The sequence below is a fragment of the Raphanus sativus genome, chromosome 6 (genome assembly GCF_000801105.2).
Source record: "Raphanus sativus cultivar WK10039 chromosome 6, ASM80110v3, whole genome shotgun sequence".
Classification (NCBI taxonomy): domain Eukaryota; kingdom Viridiplantae; phylum Streptophyta; class Magnoliopsida; order Brassicales; family Brassicaceae; genus Raphanus; species Raphanus sativus.
This window is the reverse complement of record NC_079516.1, coordinates 30,955,316-30,971,844: the sequence shown is the minus strand read 5'-3', so window position 1 is coordinate 30,971,844 and position 16,529 is coordinate 30,955,316. Positions and strand designations below refer to the sequence as shown.

Below are 16,529 nucleotides of genomic sequence, written 5' to 3'. Positions count from 1 at the left end.
TCACCGGTCTTGCTGTGGTGGCAACGCGGGAGCCGCTTTGGTAGGAAGACCAGGACCTTCTTTATTCAGAAAGTTTTTCGCCTTATCCGAGAGGAACTCTCTCAGGTGGCCTTTCTTGAGAAGCTCGGCGACTTCTATCTTCAGGGCTATACAATCCTCTGTAGTGTGGCCATGATCACTATGGAATTTGCACCATCGCTTGGGGTTTCGGTTAGCCTCTGAGGCCTTCATCTTAGGAGGCCATTTGACTTGAGGACCCATTTTTCGTAGGACACCGATCAGCTCCGGCTTTGTTATTGCAAGATGAGAGATATCGGGCCATGTGGATACCATCATTCCTTTGGACCTAGGCAAAGGACGGTTTTGATATCTGCCCCTGCCTGGATTATTAGTCTCCTTAGCTGACTTGGGATGAAAGGACTCATCGCGATCGTTTCTAGTCGGCTTCGAGGGCTTCTGATCGTGCTTCGGATAGGCCTTGGCCCTACTTGCAACATCCTCCTCCCATCTTACTTGAGCCCAAGCACGAGACAATACATCTTCCATAGTCCTGCACTTGTATTTGGTCAGCTCCTTGTAGAGATCTCCCTCCGGGAGTAGACCCCGCTTGAAGGCTGAGATAGCCGTATCGGCGTTGCACTCAGGGATAGCCACCTTCTCTTGATTGAAGCGTGCTATATAGGAACGAAGGGGTTCGTTCCTATGCTGGAGGACTTCATAGAGATCATCTGAGTTTTTCTCTAGGTTGCGGCTACTAGCGAATTGCTCTACGAACTTGTCGGTAAGGGTTGCAAAGGACATGATGGACTTGGTAGGAAGATTGATGTACCATTGAAGAGCAGGACTGGTCAAGGTCGATCTGAATCCCTTGCACATGGTAGCTTCCCGTGCATCCCGGGGGATTGCTACAGCTTGCATGCGTTGCTTGTACTGAGCAACGTGATTTTCGGGATCTCTTGTACCTTCATACATATTTATGCTCAGGAAGGAGAACTTGCGTGGCATCTCTACCGAAGCAATCTCTTCCACGAAAGGTGTATTGGAATAGGACCCTGGATTGCTCCTCCGGATAGGGGGAGCTTGATAACAGGACTTTTCAAGGGTCCAATTAAGCAAATCAAAGTAGTACTTCAGATGTCAATCCATTCCTAGATGATCTGAATGCAAAGAGAATGCAAGTCTATACTTAAGCTAAGTGCAATCCAATAAGAGAGATGGTTTTGATTATAAACTAAGGCTATACTAGAAATGCAATAAAAGAGTGAACTTTCTTTTCAATATGAAGCAAGGAGGACTCATGGGGCTAGGCATTTGATCTTGGGTGATGTAGATCCAATCTAGAGGTGGCAAGCTATCAATCTAACATTTTCCTTATGCCTAGACACTAAGCTAAACAAGCTATATCTCTAGATGCATGCTCTTTTGCTAAAGTAACTCAAGCATCTAATCTCTTAGGTTGAATGTTGCTAAAGCAAACATGGAGAACAAGTCTAATAGCAATCTTAACTCCTTTAGCAACTAATCTCTTAGGTAAAGCAAGCTAAAAGCATTGAAGAGTTGGTTCATGCATTTCATCATACACCTTGTGGGCAGGAAATGCCTAAGGATTTATTTTGATATGGTTAAGATCAAAATAGCATTGAGAACCTTCAACAAGCAAGCAAACAAGTAAATATAACACTAAACACCTTAGATCTTCACTAATCACCCTTAATCACCCTAGCCCATGAATCCAAAAGGAGTCTACTCACTAATCTTCATGATTAACTTTAAACCCATGGTTGATTTAAGAGAAAACATGTTGAGAAGAAAGTTAAAACCAATAATCACAAAGAAATAAGAAGAAAAGAAACTAAAGATTCAATATTTCTTTAAGGTTTCAATGTGTTCTTAGAGAGAAAAGAAGATAAGTCTCAACTTTGGGTTACAAGAGTACTTGTACTTAGGTTTAGAAAGGAAGAAACACCAAGACAAATGACCAAAATGACCTTAGGAAAAGCTAATTTTCGTCCAAAATGAGGTAAGAGAACGGACCGGGGTCGAGCCAAGGTCAACCAACCCGGTCCTGCCACCCCGGTCCTTGCTTCTTCCTTTTGCGCCCGGGGTGCCGAATCCGTTCCAAGCCTCCCCGGTCCTTCTTTGGTCCATCTCCGCCCGGGGTCTTGTACCCGGTCCATGCTTCCCCGGTCCAAAACTTCCTTGGCCAGACCCATCATTTGCGCCCGGGTAGCTGTACCCGGGCCACTCTACCCGGTCAGCTTGATGTGCTTCTAGTAAACTGATCATAACTCCTCTAATATAGCTCCAAATGACTTGAAACCACTTCCATTGGAAAGATAACTTAATTTTCTGTCTCTCCACCAGTATTCGCTTGACCAAGCAGTTCGCTATGGTAAGTGAAATAACAAAGGCGTCGTGGTGAGGAGCTAGGACCCTCTCATGCTCCCTTTCAGTGAAGTTGATCTCATCTGTTCCTAGGAGTAAGCGCTTAGGACCCTCGGCCTCTTGGCCGTTCCTGGCATTGCGAGTACTTCTCTTGGCAGCAGCACTGCTGATTCCGCTTACTTCCGATCCGCCTGAGATGACATGGATCACCCGGTCTTGCTGTGGTGGTGATATACCATGGATTTTACCCATTTTTACCCATGGTTTATAAGTGTTTTGTATACTATTTATTATGTATTGGAGTCTATTTAGAGTATTTACAGATTCAGGGACGATTTGGAGATATATGGTGATTTTGGTGCCTTTTGGAGTCTTTCGAAGTGCAGAACTGCACAGACGCTTCAGATGTTTAGCTCTCGATGGAGACCTTCCCACCATTGGATTTAGCCCATATTGGACACAAGATATATATTTTAGTTATCTTTCCAATGCCACCGGTCTGAGGTCAATCCGCATCCTGTAGCGGAAGTTATTCCCGATTTACTGAAGAGTGGTCAGTATGCCTCGCGAGAGAAGGCTGCCGAGAAGAGGATTGTATGTCGATCGATGCAACAGAGTGCATGTCGATCGACAGGGACATCAGAATGTGGGCTGAATATTTTTCATGACCGACTGAAGCCCAGGAGTCACCACAAAGTTACCAAATCACCCTTGACGACCAGAAACCCTATTTATGTTATTTTAAGCCATTGTTGACGGCTACGCTTTAGACACTCTTGACGCTTTCATTGTTTCTCTTAGGAGAGATGGGAGGAACTCCTTGAGAGTCCTCCTGGAACTCCTTTGCTTTTGGTTTTATATTATCTATTGCATTTTCATCTATTCATCTATGATTTCTGTGACATACTTCATGTCTGAATAGATCCACCTGTTAGATCTATGGTTCAGATAGGTTTGTGGGATTAGCATACTCATCAAATGGATTGCACCCTATGCTTGTTTTAGATTAGCTAACTAGAACATAGATCACTAGGATCTTTGATTATCTTGAATTATCCATATGAGCGTGCTTGTCTCCCGTTGAGAAGAGCGACAGCTCCTCTTTGAGACCTTGTGTTCATATTCGGCTCGCGCCTAGGCAGACCTAGAAGCCGTCGATCGACTCTTTTTCTATGTCATCATGCGAAAGGTGTGGCCAGAGATCTAGATTATTTAACCAGTGATACTTCACTTGAGTTAAGCGGCTGAGATCTATAGTATCATGCAAGCAACTTGTTAGGCATTTGTAGACATTATAATCCCCAATACCTGAATAGAAGCCCTAGATCTAGCTACCATCCTTCCATCAAACAGCTCCTTGCCAAGCTGAACAATTATATTGTTCATCTTGTTTACTGTTTTATTTTATTTACTGCTTTACAATATTCATTTACTGCTTTATAAATTATTAGCCTAGCTTAATCTCATAACTATTAGATCTAGTGTGTGTCTTAGCTCCTTGTGGATTCGATCCCTAAGTACTATAACTTGACCTCTTTTGATGAGAGTAATTCACTCCTTAGGGTAATTTGAGTGGTATCAAATTTGGCGCCGTTGCCGGGGAGCTTTGATCGCCATTAGATATTTTCTAGTTAGATTTAGTCTAGGTTTTATTATTGTTCAAAAAAAACTGATAAAATTTTTTCTCCCGTTTCAGGTACATACCAGGAATAACAATGAAGAGAGGATTTTTAGCTTATTCAAAGAAGCAACATGCTGGTTTATGCACGATTCGTAAGTCTACGAGGGATGTAACGATCGACACCCTCCAAGCAGCATCGATCGACATCGTCCATCACGAATCGATCGACACCCTACAAGAACCGGTGATCGACAGAGTACACAAATAGTCAAACGACACTGTTCACGCGAACACTGTTCACACGGATACTGTTCACCTAGGTATTGTTCATCGTGGTACTATTCACGCGGGTACTGTTCATCCAGGTACTATTCATCCAATTACTATTCATCCGATTACTGTTCATCCCGGTACTATTCATCGGAGTACTATTCATGCGAGTACTGTTCATCCGAGTACTGTTCATCTCGCATCGATCGACACTATTCCTCCAACGTCGATCGACACTGTTCATCCCGTGTCGATCGATACTGTTCACTTCGGCACTGTTCACCGAAACACTGTTCATTGCGACACTGTTCATCGCGGTACTGTTCATCAAAACACTGTTCATCGCGGTACTGTTCATCAAAACACTGTTCATCGCGACACTGTTCATCGCGGTACTGTTCATTGTGACACTGTTCATCAAAACACTGTTCACCGCGACACTGTTCATCCGTCGCCGAAAATTTTTGTTCATCAAAGGTCGACCAACACCACTTGCGGAGAGACAAAGGAGGTCAGAGCACTCATACTTAAGATCGATAAGAGAGGTATCTGGCGAGACGAAAAAGGTCGTCCTTGCAACACCAGAGGACAATTGATTAATGCAGATGGTGATGTCATCCCTTATGTGATTGATGTTGCTGAGACAAACGACTTTACTTTGACGAGTCAATGGTATGATTTGGGAAGCGAGGACCCTTTCAAATTTTTTTTCCTTTTGAAAATTCCAAAGATCTTATCAAGACACTCGAGGGGTTAGCCTCGTCAGCCCTCTCATCAGCAAACAAGCAGAATGAGGTACATGTATATCACATTATCTGCAAGATTTTTCCATATTTTTTATCTGGAGATGCTTTTACCTGGTTCAGTAAGTTGCAGCCAAGATCTCTAACCTGTTGGGAAGACATCAAAAGTGCATTCCTAGGTAAATTTTTCAGTGAAGCTGTAGCAATTCGAAGTAAAATGTTTGATTACATGATGGAAAAGATGAGTGAAGATTGTGAGAAAGGAATAATGACTAGTATCAGCCAGATTATTGATTATGTCTACAGCGAGCAAAATGGAGATTCTGAAACCCTAATAACTCATTTTAAGCAGCCAGACATTCAGGTTCAACATGCTTATTAGGATACACAGAGGGGCAAACTGAACAGAGGACATTTGGTCAACCATGGTACGGTTGAGGATGATGAACAAGATGGATCTGGAGAGCCGAGCATAGTAGAAAAAGCTGATAAAAGTGATTCGATTTCAGCATTGATCGATATCGGCACTTCAGAAATGATCGATACAGACTTGTCTCATCGATCGATACCTCTTGAAATCCCTAATGCTACTGCTGTGAATGCTGGGACAAAACGACAAAGAGCACACAGAGACTACAACAGTCCTGAGGATTTATATGCTAAAAGGTCTGCATTGCGTCGTTCAACATTCCAGAGTTCCGTCCCTGAGCTACCTACTGCATATATCTCTCTTGTGGGTCAGACTCCTTTTCATGGTCTTCATTATGAAGATGCCACTAACCACTTAGAGGCATTCGAAGATTTAGCTTCGACCATCAAATGCAATGAAGTCCCTGAAGACTACTACTTCTGCAAATTATTCTCATATTCTCTTGCTGGAGAAGCAGCATGTTGGTACAGGAAGTTGCCACAAGGATCTGTTACTACCTGGAAAGACATCACAAATGTTGGGGTCAAAATCGGTCAAGACGAAATCGATGTCCGAAAGTCTCGGAAAAACATGAAAAATGTTAGAGCAACCTCGAGAGACTAATTGTTAATCGAGAAACCTTAGAAAAATATTAAGTTCGAGATTCATCGTCTCGAAATCAACTGCTAGAAACATTTTCTACACAAGGAAAAACCTACAGAAAACTAAAAACGCAAAAACACGCACACGCCGAAGGAACCGAGCAGCCGACTCCGGACGTAGCCGTGGCCGCCGGGCGGCTAGCCTCGTGCTGGTCGTGGCCGGCGGCGTCTAGCGCCCGTGCTGGCCGTGGTCGCCGGGCGGCTAGCCCCGTGCTGGCCGTGGCCGGCGGCGGCAAGCGCCCGTGCTGGCCGTGGTCGCCGGGCGGCTAGCCCTGTGCTGGCCGTGGCCGCCGGCGGCTAGCGCCCGTGCCGGCCGTGGTCGCCGGGCGGCTAGCCCCGTGCTGGCCGTGGCCGCCGGCGGCTAGCGCCCGTGCTGGCCGTGGTCGCCGGGCGGCTAGCCCCGTGCTGGCCGTGGCCGCCGGCGGCTAGCGCCCGTGCTGGCCGTGGTCGCCGGGCGGCTAGCCCCGTGCCGGCTCGGATCGTCGGACGGCTAGTCTTCGTGCGTAAGTTCTAGACCTCCGGGTCGCCAGAAATCCGTGTTTTGCGACTTTCCGAGATCCCGCAAACAAAACTCCTTTTCCTGCTCCAAGATTTCCAAGAACCCATAAGACGTCAACGGACAGGAAGACTTCGTATAAAACGGTGATGGTTATCTTAAAACACCATTCGCCTCAGCGATGGATCGAAGATCTTCCGAAAGACTCGACATCCAAGTAGGAGCATTCTTTCAAAGAAATCGTAGAAAACAGCGGAAGTCCGGAAGACGGCCCGAAAGGGACCAAACCCAATCGGACGACCCGTTTACGATTTTAGTAGATAGATGCGACGGTTTGCAATTATCTTCACATAACAAGATAAATGTTAAACTTCCGAAAAGATAAATGTCAACTTTCCCGAAAAGATAAATGTCAACTTTCCCGATAAACATGAAAGCTGACGAAAATGGAAAAAGTCCAGCTCGCGGCAGACTCAGCCCATCAAGAATAGACCGTCATATGGGAGTATATAAGCAAGGCTAGGAGCAGAGGAAGGGGGATCCAAAATCGGAAGAAAGAAACCACTCCAGAGCAATTTAGAACTTAGGCGTTTATTTCTTTTTTTAGCGAGCTGCGACTCAACTAGGTTAGATCTAGGTTTTGAGACTAGCGACGATCGACAGCTCTTGCGGCCGAGATCTCGACCTGTTGTCCAAACGCTCTCCGCAGATTCGGAAATAAGATTCTTTCTTTTTGCTCTCTTTATTTTACGCATTTATTCCCAAACTAGACTCGTATTAACTTTGTCGTGCGTGGCCCAGCAGATAGCCGGGATCCTCGGGGAAAACTAGGTCAACTTAGTTTTCCTACGTTTAAACTTAACTAAAATCGACAGTGCGAATTTCGGTTCCCACAGTTTGGCGCTAGAAGGAGGGGGATACACGGATTTATCTTTCTCGCAACTACGCACGCCCAGTTAAGCATGTCTGCTAACGTGGAAAAAGACAAGCAAACGCACGACGGACCAGCCGTCGATGCCAACGCTGAGAAGACTCCTGCCGGAAACGTATCGACAGTCACTGCCGAGGCAAACACCGCGATGCTGGACCAGATAAAGGAACTGTTCGCCACTGCCCAGAAACGGTCGGAAGAACAAGAGAAAGTAATGGCTTCACTCGCTAAACAGGTCGATACCTTAACAGCGAAAATCAAACTCCCTTGCGGATCCACCAAGGTGAGGCGTGTCAGGAGGCTTGACTTCGGAACTTCCGGAGACCAAGAAAAAGATGCTACTAGAAAATCCCCGGAACTCATCCCTGATGATACCACTCCGACGGGCCAGAAGAAAACGACGGATAACCTCCCACCTCCCGTAAGGGACAACGAAGGAGACGACGTCGAAGAATCAATCTGGATATCAGCGATCAATCGGATCCGTCCGACGAAGACGCCGACATCCACCACAGAAGGACCCGAAGTCAGTCAGCTCGACTGGCGGCAGCCTTCGAAAAACCCATGACAGAAGAGGAAGAAGACCTCTACTGGTCAGAGCAAGAAAGGTTGGCTGAAGACCAGACTCGGGCCTATCGCAGCCAACATAGACAAAGGAGCGCGAACGGCGCCAACGAGATCCATGATTTGCGCGAGTACATCGCAAAAACTGCAGCCGAGGTGAAAGCTGTAAAATCGCAGATTCACCACGCAACCAGCACTGCCCCCGAGATCGACATGCTCCTCGAGGAATCGAGAAAGACTCCCTTCACCTCTCGAATCACGGACGCACGAGTCTCAGATCCCGGGAAAATAAAGCTTCCCACCTACGACGGAACCACAGATCTGAAGGCACATCTGCAGTCCTTCCAGATTGCAATGGCGAGGTCTAAACTTCCGGAGCGGGAAAAGGACGTCGGCTGCTGTCTCCTATTCGTCGAGAACCTCAGAGGTGCTGCGCTCGAGTGGTTCTCGCACTTGAAAAGAAATTCCATCGGAAGTTTCCGCCAGCTTGCTTCAGCTTTTCTGAAGCAATTCTCCATGTTCATGGACAGGGAAACTTCTGACGTAGACCTTTGGAGTCTGATTCAAAAGGAAGACGAACCACTCCGCGACTACATAAGGAGGTTCAAACTCGTGATGTCCAGGGTAACAGGCCTCAGCGACAGAGTCGCCATCGACGCTCTGAGAAAAAACCTCTGGTACAAATCGAAATTCCGAAAGTGGATTTCTCTAGAAAGGCCACGCACCATCCAGGACACTCTCCACAAGGCGACGGATTTCATCATCATGGAAGAAGAGATGAAAGTCCTAGCACAAAAGCATGGACCGCCGAAAGCGTCCGGCAAGAAGAAAACCTCTCGTAACGACAAGTACGTCCATCACGAAGGGGAAGACGTCCAAGGCGAACATAACTACGCCGTTAATTCCGAACTAGGAAGGACCGCCGAAAACACTTGGACGCGGAACTCGTACAAGGACAATTCCAGCTGCGAGTTCCATCAGACGAGAGGTCACTCCACCGCCAACTGGCAAAGTCCTCGGCGCTAGACTCATTACGAAGCTGCTTGACGACAAACTAGCAAAGGTCAAGAGCGTGAAAGACCTGCTCCTAGATTCTGACCGTCCGCCGAAAACCGACGGAGCCAATCCCGAGAATAACGCTCCTGGAACTCAATCGGGCGAAAAACGCGAACGGAGACAAGACGGCGAAGGAAACAACAACAACCGCCAATGGGTCAACATGATCATCGGAGGATCGCATTTTTACCAGGACTCCGTTTCGTCGATCAAAGCCTACGGACGAAGGGCCGAAACAAGCCCCGGATGGTGTCCAGAGGACGACGCTCCCAATCACGCAATCATCTTCGAGGAACAGGATACGGCCGGACTCGATAAACCCCACTACGATCCTCTGGTCATCGACTTGGTGATTCAGGATCTCGAAGTCGGCCGCATCCTCATCGACACAGGAAGCACGGTCAACATCATGTTCCGCGACACCCTGCAGAGGATGAACATACCCCTCGGAGAAGTCATCCCAGAACCAAGACCATTGACTGGGTTCTCGGGCGTCACGTCCATGACCCTCGGAAAAATCAGACTCCCGGTCATGGCTAAAGAAGTCACGAAGATCGTCGAATTTGCGGTAGTGGATAACCCGGCTATCTATAACGCCATAATGGGAACTCCTTGGATAAATGCCATGAAGGCAGTCCCGTCCACTTACCATCTCGGCGTCAAGTTTCCAACACCGACTGGAACGGCGGTAATCTGGGGAAGCCAAAAACAGTCGCGACTCTGCTTCCTAGCCGAACATAAACTGCGCAGCAATCGGAACGCCCCAGTAGCTAACCCGAAGCGAACTAAGAAGAATCTGAGTATCTCCGAGAACTCAGCAAAGGACAACTCGGATTTGTCCGAACAGGCCACAACTCAGGATAGCGGAAAAATCCTCGAGTCCATCGCCGAAAAAACGGATGACCTAACTCCCAACGCGACCGCCGACTTAGCTGAAACAGTCAAGGCGCCAGAAATCGTGGAGTAATAGCAACCGTGATAGAAACAGAACTACGAGATGGATTGATCCTCGCAAGAGGTACGTAGGCAGCTCGTCGCAACCCGACGAGTTCAGCTATCCCCCTCACCAAAAAAGAGGGGGGGGGAAGGTGGGGACAAACATCCTTGTACTCCCGCAAAAATACTTTTCACATGTACTCTACATTATAAATTATAAATTCTTTTGATTCAAATGTTTACTCAACGCATAAACATTACGGAAAACGAAAATCATATCTTTGAGGAACGCGAGACGTCGTTAGTTCTCGAAAAGTCTTGATTCTCCATTCTCCTCCAAACAGTCCATCCGCGACTCCAAAAAAACTCTACCAAACAGTCCAGCCGCGACTCTAAAATTCATTTCCGTCGATTGGCCCCTACGGAAAAACATAGAAACGTTTCACTCAATCAAATTCGTAGTCTGGCTTCTAACGGAGTCCTCTTGCATCCGACAAGGATATCATAGCGCGCTATACAAAAAATCCAAATTTTGGTTAGCTCTTCGTAAAGGAAGTAGCTCGACTCATACCCAAACGAATCATATAAGCCGATAAGCACTTCGCAGATTCTAAAACGGTACGAGTCAGGTCGAAATCGCAAACAGGCAAAACGAAAGCCGATTTGTCATCGCACAGCTTCAGTCCGAAAGTAGACATAGGTCTTGCCCTAAACCCGGCCTTGCCGGTATCTAAGACATCTCATAGGCATAAGTATCCAGAATACGAGATTCCAAAACTTGCCTCTTATCGCTTACAAACCTAACGTTCGCTACAAAGTAACCTACGAATCTAGCGACAAAAAAAAGAGATTGAATACGAAGTGACTACACATATTCAAACCCTCTACACTTGACGAAAGTATAAATTAAAACGTAGAATTCATAAAAAGCATTCATAACAGGGATTCAAAAGCCACCAACGGCCGATCCCGAGAAACACAAAGTTACGCGACCTCCTAAGGGTCGCAACACATACATACAAACGGCCACACTTGGCCTATCACAAATTATAATCGAATGCATAACAATCGGTTAGAGATATTCCGAACGAGGAGTCGGGCTGGTCGACCTCTTCACCCCCGTCGCGTGCATTCGAACCCGCGCCTGCGTCCGCCGTATCTTCCGAAACTTGGATAGGATTCCACAACTCTCGAATTCTCCCTTCGATCGGAGGAACAAAGGATTCGGCGTTAGCGCATATTCTCATCGAGCCGTCCATCGTGGCAAGTTCGCCGGAAAGAGAGAAGTCCTCACGCTGCATCTTGTGAAGAGTACCGACCGAACCACGACACTCGCGAAAATCGCCTACGAAGTCCTGAGCCTCTTTGTACGCTTCGAATTCGGTAGAGAAAATTTCGGCCCTTCGGTTCAGCTCGGCGGCAGCTCTTCTCCGTCCGCTCCTTTCCGCACGAACGAGGGCTTGAGCCTGGACCTCAGCTCGCCGGCGATTTTGCTCCTCCACCTCCAACCGATACTTGGCGAATTCCCTTTCTGTTTCCTCCGCTTTGAAACGGGCCAGCCGGGCAGTACGGAAACTCCCATCGATCGATGCATTCCACACTCTCACGGCCTGCAAAGAAGCCAAGGTCAAATAAAAAGAAAAGGGGATTTACTCAAGTTTCAAAAACAAACCTCGTTGACCAAGCGAGCACCCTCCGCAGTCACCTTGTTCCTCTCCTCGTTGTCCAAAGACTCGTCACGGGAAAATGCCGGAGGGAGTTCATCAAAGAAGTCACCCGGGGGAGGAACATCCTGATTCTCTGTAGCGAAGCCAGGATCGTATCTCGGCAGCTCGCCATCCCCCGACGAGGTCTCGGAAGCGATCCCTTTATCCTTCAGAGGTCTCCGCCTCTGCCTTGAAGGGGCAAAAACGTAGGATCTATCATTGACACAGGGCCGCAAACCGCCTCGCGATCGGTGAAGCGCGACCGCCCCTTGAATCCGGTCAAGAGTAAAGGAGTTCTAGGAACAAGGCCTTGTCCTAAAAATGTCTCTCTTAGTCGAAAGATCGGAAGGAACATGCGCAAGACACCTGTTCTCTGAACCAAAAAAAAAAAAAACACACACGCGTTCAGTACTCGCCTTTCGGATTCTAGGAAAACGGATGCGACAATCTTACCTCGTTGATACAACCAGTCCGTCGGGAATAGGTGGAGAAAGCCTTCCTCGACAGACTCTCCATCTATCCTCACGAAAAAGAAACGATCAACGTGATCCTTGGCGTGCGAGGTGACTCCATGGATTACCGAAAAAAGTGTCCTCGCCTTCATGGAGTATACTCCATTGATGCTCGTCGTCTTGGAGTTCCACAACCCTTCAAAGTCAGCAGGGCTAAGGTCCATCCCTAACTCGTAACTCAAAATCACAACGCCAAGCCAGCTCTCCAAAGCCGGGACGTTCGGCTGGCTGATTGAGATTCCAAAACGGTCGAGGGCCTGAACAATGACCCCAGGGATTGGGAACCACAGTCGGCATTGCGTCAAGAACGCCTCGTAACAAGTAAAGTAACCCTCCGGAGGATGCTCCGAACTCTCATTCCCACGGGGAATGCGAAACATGACTCCCTTCGGAACCTCATAAAACTCTCGAAGAATTCCGAGATATTCAGGGGATACTTCGCTCGGCGAGTCGATTTCCTTACGCGCCCGGCGACCACGGCCAGCACAGGCGCTAGCCGCCGGCGGCCACGGCCAGCACGGGGCTAGCCCGGCGACCACGACCAGCACGGGCGCTAGCGAATCCCGATTCCCTGGCAACCTCTGAGGACGCGTAAGGAAATCGACTCGCCGAGCGAAGTATCCCCTGAATATCTCGGAATTCTTCGAGAGTTTTATGAGGTTCCGAAGGGAGTCATGTTTCGCATTCCCCGTGGGAATGAGAGTTCGGAGCATCCTCCGGAGGGTTACTTTACTTGTTACGAGGCGTTCTTGACGTAATGCCGACTGTGGTTCCCAATCCCTGGGGTCATTGTTCAGGCCCTCGACCGTTTTGGAATCTCAATCAGCCAGCTGAACGTCCCGGCTTTGGAGAGCTGGCTTGGCGTTGTGATTTTGAGTTACGAGTTAGGGATGGACCTTAGCCCTGCTGACTTTGAAGGGTTGTGGAACTCCAAGACGACGAGCATCAATGGAGTATACTCCATGAAGGCGAGGACACTTTTTTCGGTAATCCATGGAGTCACCTCGCATCGGGTTTGGTCCCTTTCGGGCCGTCTTCCGGACTTCCGCTGTTTTCTACGATTTCTTTGAAAGAATGCTCCTACTTGGATGTCGAGTCTTTCGGAAGATCTTCGATCCATCGCTGAGGCGAATGGTGTTTTAAGATAACCATCACCGTTTTATACGAAGTCTTCCTGTCCGTTGACGTCTTATGGGTTCTTGGAAATCTTGGAGCAGGAAAAGGAGTTTTGTTTGCGGGATCTCGGAAAGTCGCAAAACACGGATTTCTGGCAACCCAGAGGTCTAGAACTTACGCACGAAGACTAGCCGTCCGACGATCTGAGCCGGCACGGGGCTAGCCGCCCGGCGACCACGGCCAGCACGGGCGCTAGCCGCCGGCGGCCACGGCCAGCACGAGGCTAGCCGCCCGGCGACCACGGCCAGCACGGGCGCTAGCCGCCGGCGGCCACGGCCAGCACGGGGCTAGCCGCCCGGCGACCACGGCCGGCACGGGCGTTAGCCGGCGGCGGCCACGGCCAGCATGGGGCTAGCCGCCCGGCGACCACGGCCAGCACGGGCGCTAGCCGCCGGCGACCACGGCCAGCACGGGGCTAGCCGCACGGCGACCACGGCCAGCACGGGCGCTAGCCGCCGCCGGCCACGGCCAGCACGGGGCTAGCCGCCCGGCGGCCACGGCCACACATGTTTGGACGAGCATTAGTCTCTCGAGGTTGCTCTAACATTTTTCATGTTTTTCCGAGACTTTCGGACATCGATTTCGTCTTGACCGATTTTGACCCCAACAATCTTCACATAACAAGATAAATGTTAAACTTCCGAAAAGATAAATGTCAACTTTCCCGAAAAGATAAATGTCAACTTTCCCGATAAACACGAAAGCCGACAAAAATGGAAAAAGTCCAGCTCGCGGCAGACTCAGCCCATCAAGAATAGACCGTCATATGGGAGTATATAAGCAAGGCTAGGAGCAGAGGAAGGGGGATCCGAAATCAGAAGAAAGAAACCACTCCAGAGCAATTTAGAACTTAGGCGTTTATTTCCTTTTTTAGCGAGCTGCGACTCAACTAGGTTAGATCTAGGTTTTGAGACTAGCGACGATCGACAGCTCTTGCGGCCGAGATCTCGACCTGTTGTCCAAACGCTCTCCGCAGATTCGGAAATAAGATTCTTTCTTTTTGCTCTCTTTATTTTACGCATTTATTCCCAAACTAGACTCGTATTAACTTTGTCGTGTGTGGCCCAGCAGATAGCCGGGATCCTCGGGGAAAACTAGGTCAACTTAGTTTTCCTACGTTTAAACTTAACTAAAATCGACAGTGCGAATTTCGGTTCCCACAACAAACGCCTTCCTCAACAACTTCCGATGTAATGCTGCAGCAAATCTAGATATTGAGATAATATCTATGCTGGAATATATGGTAGAGGATGATGAACATATTGCACCTGAAGAACTGAGTAGAATAGAAGAAGCTGATATTAGTGACACAAGCCCGACATCGATCGACCCCGCGACCTCGACATCGATCGACAACATTACTTCAGCATCAATCGACACCAGCATCTCAACATCGATCGACACCAGCATCTCAACATCGATCGACAGAGACGTTTGTCACAGATCGATACCAATTGAAATCCCTGAAAGTTCGAGTTGTCCTCTGGACATTGCAGACTTGACACAGAAGAGCATTGATGTATCAAGTTGTTATCCCAACCAAGATGTAGAAAAAGAGATCACCATGGAAGATTTCTTGGAGCTAGAAGAATTTTTGGAGTTAGAGGGTGGAAAACAACTTGGAGACTTGGATTCGAGTGTAGAAGTCACTATGAGAGACTTCATAGAACTGGAGGAATGGCTTGAGTCAGAACAGAAGCTTGACGACGAGCGGAACACTATGAGAAAATATTTGGAGACTTCGTCAAAGGCTAGCATCGATCGATACCAACATGATGAGGTCGATCGTTACCCACCCTTCATCATCGATCTACACCCACTCGAGTACATCGATCGACACACATGTTTGGACGAGCTACCAGGAAGATGCACAGTTAAGCTGGAAGATTGAAGAGAGAATGCACAAGTCTGAGACCTCATACCTTGCTGTCCCTGAACATCTAAGACCCATATGCGCAGAAGAAGCTGCTGGGATTTGCAAAAGAGTGAAGAGGATACATGACCCTGTGAAGATTGTGGTTCCCTGTACCGTGTTGAAGCTGAATCTCCTATACCACCAGATAGAGGTATGCGTCTTGATTCCTATAATGGAGTATATAAGGATCATCAGCATGTAGTAGCTTCTCAGAGAGAGGAGGTGTAGAACTGAAGTCGACAAAGGCCTCAGAGAAGAAGTCTCGATCGACACTGTTCAGAAAACATCAATTGATAATATCACTCCACCATCGATCGACATCTACCGGATACCACCGATCGACATCATCAATCTGTTATTGATCGACACTACCACTGGTTCATCGATCGATACGAGACGCGAATCAGAGCAGAATGAGTATGAAGTGTGTGGAAATATTATTGATGGAGATACCACCACGCGTTCAGACAAGTCTGGGGGAAAGATGATGATGAATTGGAGGAAGAGGAAAAGAACCAAAAGGATTCCCAGTTATCATTGATTCCTCACTTCTCTGATGATGTCAGGAAATTTGGAGTGAGACTACACAAGTCTGTGGAAAAAAAGAGGAGAAATTGGAAGAAGAGGAAACGACCAAAGAGAGGTTCTTCTCAGTTACCATTGACTCCTTACTTCTCAGACGGTGTTAGGAAATCCAGAGTGTGCAACAGAAACTTCTCACACCCGTTTGCAAAGCTTAAAGCACTCCTTATTGCTGAGATGATAGACAAAGGAGAAAAGTCTATGGAGGAGGCTTTCACATAAGAATGATAAAGTCTCAAAGATTGGACATTGAGATTTGTTTTGGAGCATATTCTCATTCTCATCCGGACTAAATCAGATCTCCAAAAGTCAAGCTCATGACTAAAAATAAGCGCTGAGTGGGAGGCAACCCACTGTTAGGTTTGTTTTAAATTTGATTTTATTTTCATATACTACTGATTTTTGTTTTTAGTTATTGCAGGTAAAAAAAAAAAAAGAGATGAACAGTAAGCCCTACACTGTAGCAACAGTGCCGAGCGACACTGTAGCGAGGACATCGATCGATACTGTAGCGAGGACATCGATCGATACTGTAGCAAGCAAATCGATCGACACTGTAGCAGAA

At 47.7% G+C, this 16,529-nt stretch overlaps 1 protein-coding gene across 1 annotated transcript; it reads right to left on the bottom strand.

Annotated features, from left to right (window-relative positions):
• LOC130495747 (uncharacterized) lies at positions 1–972 on the bottom strand. Its single transcript, XM_056987241.1, has one exon. The coding sequence runs from the start codon at positions 970–972 to the stop codon at positions 1–3; it is 972 nt and encodes a 323-aa protein (XP_056843221.1).
• Between the last annotated feature and the right edge of the window lie 15,557 nt (positions 973–16,529).